Source organism: Oncorhynchus nerka, linkage group LG7, assembly GCF_034236695.1.
Source record: "Oncorhynchus nerka isolate Pitt River linkage group LG7, Oner_Uvic_2.0, whole genome shotgun sequence".
Taxonomy (NCBI): Eukaryota; Metazoa; Chordata; class Actinopteri; order Salmoniformes; family Salmonidae; genus Oncorhynchus; species Oncorhynchus nerka.
The window spans coordinates 26,722,788-26,732,412 of NC_088402.1; the positions used below are offsets into that span (position 1 = coordinate 26,722,788).

The 9,625-nt window shown below is 43.5% G+C and overlaps 1 protein-coding gene across 4 annotated transcripts in view; it reads right to left on the minus strand.

The window, feature by feature from the left end:
• Window positions 1-3,180: 3,180 nt before the first annotated feature.
• Window positions 3,181-9,625, minus strand: part of LOC115131395 (growth factor receptor-bound protein 10-like) — a 19,315-nt gene continuing 12,870 nt past the window's right edge. For 3 of the 4 annotated variants that reach the window (XM_029663096.2, XM_029663097.2, XM_029663099.2), the window contains 6 exons: window positions 9,512-9,589; window positions 9,254-9,370; window positions 9,067-9,133; window positions 8,472-8,559; window positions 8,252-8,345; window positions 3,181-8,075 (listed from right to left, as the gene is read on the minus strand). In XM_029663096.2, coding sequence (XP_029518956.1) covers window positions 7,929-8,075; window positions 8,252-8,345; window positions 8,472-8,559; window positions 9,067-9,133; window positions 9,254-9,370; window positions 9,512-9,589 — 591 coding nt within the window. In that variant the 3' untranslated portion in view covers window positions 3,181-7,928. The remainder of the gene's footprint in view (window positions 8,076-8,251; window positions 8,346-8,471; window positions 8,560-9,066; window positions 9,134-9,253; window positions 9,371-9,511; window positions 9,590-9,625) is intronic. The other variant, XM_029663098.2, reaches the window with a different exon arrangement.

A 9,625-nucleotide genomic window follows, 5' to 3' on the forward strand; every position in this document is an offset into this window, starting at 1 on the left:
GACTGTGTGTGTGTGTGTGTGTGTGTGTGTGTGTGTGTGTGTGTGTGTGTGTGTGTGTGTTTGTTTGATCTCCTAGTGTACTTAAGTTTCAGTGACTGTGTAGTTTTCAAACGGAAGGGTTGAGAGGATTGAAATAGCAAACAAGGGTTGAGAGGGTTGAAATAGCAAACAAGGGTTGAGAGGGTTGAAATAGCAAACAAGGGTTGAGAGGATTGAAATAGCAAACAAGGGTTGAGAGGATTGAAATAGCAAACAAGGGTTGAGAGGGTTGAAATAGCAAACAAGGGTTGAGAGGATTGAAATAGCAAACAAGGGTTGAGAGGGTTGAAATAGCAAACAAGGGTTGAGAGGATTGAAATAGCAAACAAGGGTTGAGAGGGTTGAGATAGCAAACAAGGGTTGAGAGGATTGAAATAGCAAACAGAAGGGTTGAGAGGATTGAAATAGCAAACAGAAGGGTTGAGAGGGTTGAAATAGCAAACAAGGGTTGAGAGGATTGAAATAGCAAACAAGGCTTGAGAGGGTTGAAATAGCAAACAAGGGTTGAGAGGATTGAAATAGCAAACAAGGGTTGAGAGGATTGAAATAGCAAACAAGGGTTGAGAGGATTAAAATAGCAAACAAGGGTTGAGAGGGTTGTAATAGCAAACAAGGGTTGAGAGGGTTGAAATAGCAAACAAGGGTTGAGAGGATTGAAATAGCAAACAAGGGTTGAGAGGATTGAAATAGCAAACAGAAGGGTTGAGAGGATTGAAATAGCAAACAAGGGTTGAGAGGATTGAAATAGCAAACAAGGGTTGAGAGGGTTGAAATAGCAAACAAGGGTTGAGAGGATTGAAATAGCAAACAGAAGGGTTGAGAGGATTGAAATAGCAAACAAGGGTTGAGAGGATTGAAATAGCAAACAGAAGGGTTGAGAGGGTTGAAATAGCAAACAAGGGTTGAGAGGATTGAAATAGCAAACAAGGGTTGAGAGGATTGAAATAGCAAACAGAAGGGTTGAGAGGATTGAAATAGCAAACAAGGGTTGAGAGGATTGAAATAGCAAACAAGGGTTGAGAGGGTTGAAATAGCAAACAAGGGTTGAGAGGATTGAAATAGCAAACAAGGGTTGAGAGGATTGAAATAGCAAACAAGGGTTGAGAGGATTGAAATAGCAAACAAGGGTTGAGAGGATTAAAATAGCAAACAAGGGTTGAGAGGATTAAAATAGCAAACGGGAAAGTGCTAAATAGGGAAGTGCAATCAATGTATTTAACAGCAAACTTTAAACAGGAACCAAAACGCTTGTCTGATTCCAGTCAGTTCCGTCACATGGCCATTACACCAGGGGCCGGTGTCACACCAGACAATATCCCTACTGAAATTAAGACACGTTTGGGTTTTAGTTAAATAATTAGTTCTTAAACAACTTGTCTTGACTTTCCTGGTGAAGGTTAGATATTTTATTACAACTGGAAACTAGATTTTGTTCAGTGTTTTGTTTCGTCTTGTCAGCATTTCTGTATTTTGTATTGCTGCCTGTCTGTGTGATCCTTAACACATTGCATGGACACCTTACCTTTTTCACAAGAGGATGCTTTGAAAGCTACAGTATTTGAATGCCGTTTTAAATCAAATTGATGACTTGCACAGCTGCACGTTACTAGTGGATTCCTAACATGCAATTGGGCAGATAAGGCACTGTTCAAAAGTATAGGGAATAGGGTGGCATTTTGGATGGATGGGCCGTGATCAAAAGTAGTGAGTTATGTTAGGGGGCATTTTGGATGGATGGGCTGTGATCAAAAGTAGTGAGTTATGTTAGGGGGCATTTTGGATGGATGGGCTGTGATCAAAAGTAGTGAGTTATGTTAGGGGGCATTTTGGATGGATGGGCCGTGATCAAAAGTAGTGAGTTATGTTAGGGGGCATTTTGGATGGATGGGCTGTGATCAAAAGTAGTGAGTTATGTTAGGGGGCATTTTGGATGGATGGGCCGTGATCAAAAGTAGTGAGTTATATTAGGGGGCATTTTGGCTCTGGTCAAAAGTAGTGAGTTATGTTAGGGTGGCATTTTGGATGGATGGGCCGTGATCAAAAGTAGTGAGTTATATTAGGGGGCATTTTGGATGGATGGGCCGTGATCAAAAGTAGTGAGTTATATTAGGGGGCATTTTGGATGGATGGGCCGTGATCAAAAGTAGTGAGTTATATTAGGGGGCATTTTGGATGGATGGGCCGTGATCAAAAGTAGTGAGTTATATTAGGGGGCATTTTGGATGGATGGGCCGTGATCAAAAGTAGTGAGTTATATTAGGGGGCATTTTGGATGGATGGGCCGTGATCAAAAGTAGTGAGTTATATTAGGGGGCATTTTGGCTCTGGTCAAAAGTAGTGAGTTATGTTAGGGGGGGCATTTTGGCTCGGGTCAAAAGTAGTGCGTTATGTTAGGGGGGCATTTTGGCTCGGGTCAAAAGTAGTGTGTTATGTTAGGGGGGCATTTTGGCTCGGGTCAAAAGTAGTGAGTTATGTTAGGGGGGCATTTTGGCTCTGGTCAAAAGTAGTGAGTTATGTTAGGGGGGCATTTTGGCTCGGGTCAAAAGTAGTTCACTATAAGCCTTAAAGGACTAGACTCTAGGCACTATTATCATGGTCAAGATCCCTCTAGCACAGTCACTGTAACCTGCCACGATGGTAAATTGTGTATTTCAGACAGATGAACAGGTCCCAGCACTGAAACCCACACACACAGACAAACAAACAGAAATACAAATCAACAACAGTTATTAATATGAATCATGGAGCTGGCAACACTAAGGTTGCAGGTTCAATTCCCACATTGGCTACATTTACTGAGTAAACATTATGTGGTAAGAGTAAGTGGCTTTTAGGATAGAGGCCCCTGCTGAAGTGGCTGAAGCACAGAGAGCAGTGTGAGACAGATTAAACCAGTCTTGGTGTGCGTGCGTGTGTACGGGTGTGTGTGTTAGCATCAGAGTCACTCTGTCATCCCATGGGATAAACGGTGCTCCTGAACCGCCCAGATTACTCCACCTCTCTCTGACAGGCTATAAATAGTGACACACCTCAACACACAGCCAGACACAGAGAGAATGGATACATAGCACCTTCTCAGTGATCACTAGAGCCACCAGATTATTACAGGATGCTATATTGATTACCAGATCATCCATCATAGCAATGTCACCTTTTATTCTAATTTCCAATGAACAGAGAATATATCAGTCCCTTATTTGTATAAAAATACCTGAACAGGAGATACAATGTGATTGATTCAGATGTCTTCCTGACATTCAGCTCTCAGAGAGAAAGGAGCAAGAGTGGACAGATACCTCTGTTAAACAAACCACAATGCACTGCTGACATCGCACTGCACTTTACTTTTAAAGGTCATTTCAATGACGTTGGGGGAGATTGCATTTGGGGTAAATGCAGTGGATGTCGGCTAAAACATGAATTAAGTCAAGTGCAGTGGATGTCGGCTGTTTTGTTTGGTTCCCTGCCCATGGGTTTCAGTGGTGCAGATGGGTTTTGTTTGAATCCCTGCCCATGGGTTTCAGTGGTGCAGATGGGTTTTGTTTGAATCCCTGCCCATGGGTTTCAGTGGTGCAGATGGGTTTTGTTTGAATCCCTGCCCATGGGTTTCAGTGGTGCAGATGGGTTTTGTTTGAATCCCTGCCCATGGGTTTCAGTGGTGCAGATGGGTTTTGTTTGAATCCCTGCCCATGGGTTTCAGTGGTGCAGATGGGTTTTGTTTGAATCCCTGCCCATGGGTTTCAGTGGTGCAGATGGGTTGTGTTTGAATCCCTGCCCATGGGTTTCAGTGGTGCAGATGGGTTTTGTTTGAATCAATGCCCATGGGTTTCAGTGGTGCAGATGGGTTTTGTTTGAATCCCTGCCCATGGGTTTCAGTGGTGCAGATGGGTTTTGTTTGAATCCCTGCCCATGGGTTTCAGTGGTGCAGATGGGTTTTGTTTGAATCCCTGCCCATGGGTTTCAGTGGTGCAGATGGGTTTTGTTTGAATTCCTGCCCATGGGTTTCAGTGGTGCAGATGGGTTTTGTTTGAATCCCTGCCCATGGGTTTCAGTGGTGCAGATGGGTTTTGTTTGAATCCCTGCCCATGGGTTTCAGTGGTGCAGATGGGTTTTGTTTGAATCAATGCCCATGGGTTTCAGTGGTGCAGATGGGTTTTGTTTGAATCCCTGCCCATGGGTTTCAGTGGTGCAGATGGGTTTTGTTTGAATCCCTGCCCATGGGTTTCAGTGGTGCAGATGGGTTTTGTTTGAATCCCTGCCCATGGGTTTCAGTGGTGCAGATGGGTTTTGTTTGAATTCCTGCCCATGGGTTTCAGTGGTGCAGATGGGTTTTGTTCGCTAGTGAGAAAACATTTAAAAAACATGTTATAACAAAGTGTAACAAGGAGATACTACCTGAACATATCCAATTGGAACACAAAATATTAGCATTTCTGCTAGTGTTTGCCACGCTGGCACCACACTGGCAGAAATGCTGGGCCAACCCTGAAATGTTTTCATTTTTTATTTGATAAATCCTATGTGAGAGACACACCTAGCTGGTTCTGTTTCAGTGTCTAGTCCCTAGCCCTTGACAATTTCTTATACCCTTTTCTGTCGCAGACATAGATCAGAAGAACTGGATAGGTACGTGTAAGCAATATGTTCTCACCATTGAGTGTAAGGAAGGCTGAATGGCCGGGATTCAATCAAAGGCCTGCACTTTACTTTTAAAGGTAATTCACCTTGTGCCAACATCCACAGCATTTACCGTGAATGCGATCTCTGTGAACGTTGGGATATTGCCTTTAAAAGGTGCATTGCTGACTTTGACAACATCTAAAGTCCTTAGATTGTTTCAACATTCTCTGAGCCAGTCAGCTTATACATACTAGAATTCAATGCATGCCAAAAGTTTGATAGCTTAATTTAATACTGTATATGTTCTGGTATATTAGTATTTGTATATATAAAAGGTAATTTTGTGATGAAAATAAGAAAAATATACAATTGAGTCAATATACACAATAAATCAAATAATGAAAAAAGGACCAAATTAATCTTCATTTGAGAATGATGAGCAAATGCATAAAGCCCAATACAATGGAGTGTCCCAAATGGCACCCTATGCCCTTTATTGTGCACTATATAGGAAATAGCGTGCCATTTGGAACGCACCCATAGTGCTCTGTTACCTAGATACAGTGTTAGATCTACATCTTGTCCATAGTTTCACATTCTGTCTAATAGATATTCAATACTGTCTTTATATTATACACATATGATTGGCCTTCTGTGAAGGATTGCATTATAACACAGTGATTAAGAGGCAAAGATTCAGAAAGCAAGAGACCTACTGTATACAGTGCCTTCAGAAAGTATTCACACCCCTTGACTAATTCCACATATTGTTGTATTACAGCCTGAATAAAAAGTATATTATTTTTCTCACTCATCTACACACAATAACCCATAATTACAAAGTGAAAACATGTTTTTAGAATTTGTTGCTAATTTAAAATGAAATACAGAATTATCTGATTTACATAAAATATTGACTCAAGGGTGTGAATACTTGTAGAAGCACCATTGGCAGAGATTACAGCTTTGAGAAGTCTTGAGTATGTCTGCATCAGCTTTGCAGATCTGGATTTGGGGATTTTCTCCCATTCTTCCTTGATGATTTTTTGCTAGGCCAACATCTCTGCTGTCTCACGCTAGGGCAACTGAGAAGGACAGGACTGGACGGTCTGGGCCGGGATGGGACTAGACAGGATAAGACAGAACGGGACAGGATAAGACAGAACGGGACAGGACGGGTCCCAATACTCACAGAAACATTCTTACTGGACCCTTGTTTCCAGGGTTTGGAACATCTATCTGAAATGTATGATGTAAATGATAATAGCATGATTTCATACGCACACACAGCTCACAATGCCCACTTTAAGGTGAGGAGACTGTGGGCTGCTGCACTGCCCACCAATCCTACATCTCAAGTCATTATTTTAATCAAGATAAATACAATACATGTTGGGGGGTGGTTTACATGGTTTCCTGTGTTCTGAGAATTAATGCCCTCTCACACCTATTGGTCTGACCTGTGTTAAAAGTACTATTTGAAATCTTTCAAATGCTTTGGGTGTTTGCCCTAGCCAGATGGGTAGGGTTTGCAGTTTTGAGACAGTTCTATTGGTCTATTAAGCAAGGCAAGCCCAATCAAGCACATATAGTATATTTGAAATGATTTCAAATAGTATTTAAACACAGCATCGTGCTGACTGTGCAGTGAGAAGCGTACAACTGACTTGGAGAACACTGATTGACATTAATAAAATACAGTCTGGCTGTGATGAGGTTCTGTTCCAATACCCACATACAGTACTAGTGTAACGGCTGTGAAACGGCTAGCTTAGTTAGCGGTGCGCGCTAAATAGCGTTTCAATCGGTGACGTCACTTGCTCTGAGACCTTGAAGTAGTGGTTCCCCTTGCTCTGCAAGGGCTGCGGCTTTTGTGGAGCGATGGGTAACGATGCTTCGAGGGTGACTGTTGTTGATGTGTGCAGAGGGTCCCTGGTTCGCACCTGGGTTTGGGCGAGGGGACGGCCTAAAGTTATACTGTTACACTAGCACACTAGCACACTACTAAGAGTGTAACAAGGTCTTGGAGATATGTTCTAAGTGCAATATTAGTGTGGACATTGGAACATAGCCTGAAAGACTCCAGTTTTAACTCTTGACAGTTTCAAGTGACAGTGCAGGGGGCAGGTTTTCCGGGGACCTATGTGAGACTTCTCCTCCTCTTCCCTCTGTCCCGTTATCAACACTCTGAACTTTCCGTCTGATTCCAGGGAATGGTAATGGTTTTCTAAATGTTCTGATGGGATCAGATGGAGCCGAACGGAGTAGGAATGAAAAGGTTGGTGAGGATTTCAGGAGCAGAGCCGCCTAGCTGTCACCTTTCCCAATAGCATGGCAAGGGCACGCTCAGCCATACCTCTCAGTCCTGTCCAACGCAATGCTAATCCAATCAGTAGGCTGGGATTTTTCACGCAGGAAAGAGGAGTAGGAGTAGAAAGAGGAGAAGGACAAGAGGAGAAGAAAGAAAGGAGGAAGAGGAGGTTGAGAAGGAGCGTTCAGCTTCATCCAGCTCAGAAGAGAACTGTCGGCTGTCTGTTCAGAAGTGCAAATAGTTCTACAACAGTAATACAATGTCATCAGCTCTGACAGGGAAGTCCCCACCTCAAACATTCATCTGCCCTTTCAAACAAACGTCTTGGCCGTTTGTTTGAAAGGAGTTTTCTTTTTGGAGTTTTCTTTTTCTCCTCCTAGGGCCCTGTATAAAGTCTCGGTGAGTTAGTTGGATGGTTGGTCCAGTAAGTATAGCAGAGGAAGAGTAGGATGCCTCCCAGGCAACATCAGCTCCCCAGGTAGCATGAAGCGTCAGGTGATCAGCTTATAAAGACTGTACTGCACATATTGATTTGAGATATTGTCGATTGTTGTGATCGATTCGATCCATGTCTATCCCTGATGATCATTAAGGAAGTGAGGGGAGCCCAGCCCCCTTGTCCGTCTGTCTATCTGAGGTGGATGAAGGAGAAGGAAACGGGCTTAGTTGGATCCATAGATATCCATAGAACACGATAGTTCACCACATATGTTTGTCTGTCCGTCCTTGTGCGTGGCAAGGTTTGAATACCCCACCCCTCTCTCTAAAATGTGGACTTGCTTACTCCCACTCATTTTTAAAAGTGAGCATATGCCATCAGCTTCCTTCATTCCTTCCCTTTAAATCCATGACGAACGAGAGAACGAGGGGTAGAGAATTTAACTGCAGACAGGGGGTGGTGTAGTGAGACCAGGGGGTAGAGATCATGGTTCAGGGGTCAGAGGTCAGGGGTGAAGGGTCACAAGGCCACAGCAGTGCAGGGGTGTTTGAGTTTGCAAGGCAGCACCCCTCTGTTGAGCTGGTAGAACTCCACAAGGTGGATCAGGTCTGTGAACTTGGTGGAGCCGTCGTCCAGACTGAAGGACATCTGACCTTCCTCCTCACACTGTGAGAGAGAGGAGACTATTATACACATACAATACAGTTGAGAAGGAGGGGAGGAGATAGGATGTGAGGACAACTTGAGACCGAGCCAAAATGGATGAACAAGAAAGAAGAGGAACAGATTAGACGTAGAAATGAGAAATAAAAGTAGATGAGTTGAAAGAATAAATAACTGACCGGTAGGATCTGGAAGTGTCTGATCTTCTGGTGGTGGCACAGGGTCAGGACAAACGCCTTGGGGTTACTCTGGCAGTCTCTCAGCAGGAACAACCTGAAAAACACACACAAACACACATCCAAAACAGTGTCAATTATGTGTGTACTAGGGTGGATGGATGGACAGATGGATGTACGACGGACAGAAGGATGGATGGATAATACAGCTTCTAAGTCTCACCCGTCTACTTGTCCTTGTTGCATGATCATCTTGTGGGACTCTTCTCTCCTGATGCGACCACGGAACCATAGCTGTGTTCTGTGGATCACTGAAAGACACAGCAAGATGAGGTAAAGGTAAAGTAGAAGGCATTTTTTTTAGGTATGAATGTCTAAACCCTACTCATGTCCAGTTTTAGACAGGCAGAGATACATACGGATAAGGAGTGGCATAGGAACTGCTCCTTTTCCCAATGACAAAGGTTCATAAAGATGTCTGGATTCAGATATGACGTCTTGATTTAGCACTATCTACATTGCCCCAATAAATCAGCACAATGTACTTTTGAGTATACATTGGCAGCGTCTTGGAGCTTAAATTGGGATCATGTATACTGTTCTAATGACGATACAAAAAAAAAGAGTAACAGAGAGCAATGTACAATAAGGTGAACTTAGCAAATGATACATTTGTGGTGCATGGGGGCCGGCATTTTTATGCACCTCCGCTATTGTGTAACAATAAACTAAATTACTAAGCATTTACGAAGTTACTCTGTTGTTACTAGTGTAATTATTACAGTGTTACTACCTAGATAGTGTAACGTGTAGGGTACCTGAGCTGAGAGAAGAGGGCTGGAGGGGGCTGGGGCTGCCAAGAGCCTTCATACGCTGACCCCGTTTCTGACGGCAGGGAAGATAACAAAGAAACAAAACATTTTAGATTGAAAGTGACAGAATTACACCTTTTTTCCACAGACTCAGTCTCCCAAATCTTCCTCCCCCTTCTACTCCCCTCCTCACCCTCCATGTCTGTCCCTCCTCCACAGCGGCGCTCACTGCTTCCAGAGGGTTCTCTATGACGCGTCCCGTCCTGCCAGAGAAGTCCATGGCCACCAGAGAGTTCTCAGACACACTCCGCTACAGAGACGAGGATAGAGAACTTGTCTGAGCCATGCTACCATGCTCCAAAAGATCCTAGTCTGCTTGTCAAGGTAGGATACATCAGGATAACGCTAACCAGTTGTCATAGAGTCGGGAATAAACATATAGGAGTCCTACCACAGGAGTAGAGAAATGTGGGACCGGAGACTTCCTTTGCTGGGGACTCTTGTAGTTCTGATCCAGTAATATTCCATACTGTAAACACAGAACAACAACACAATAGAACAGTTA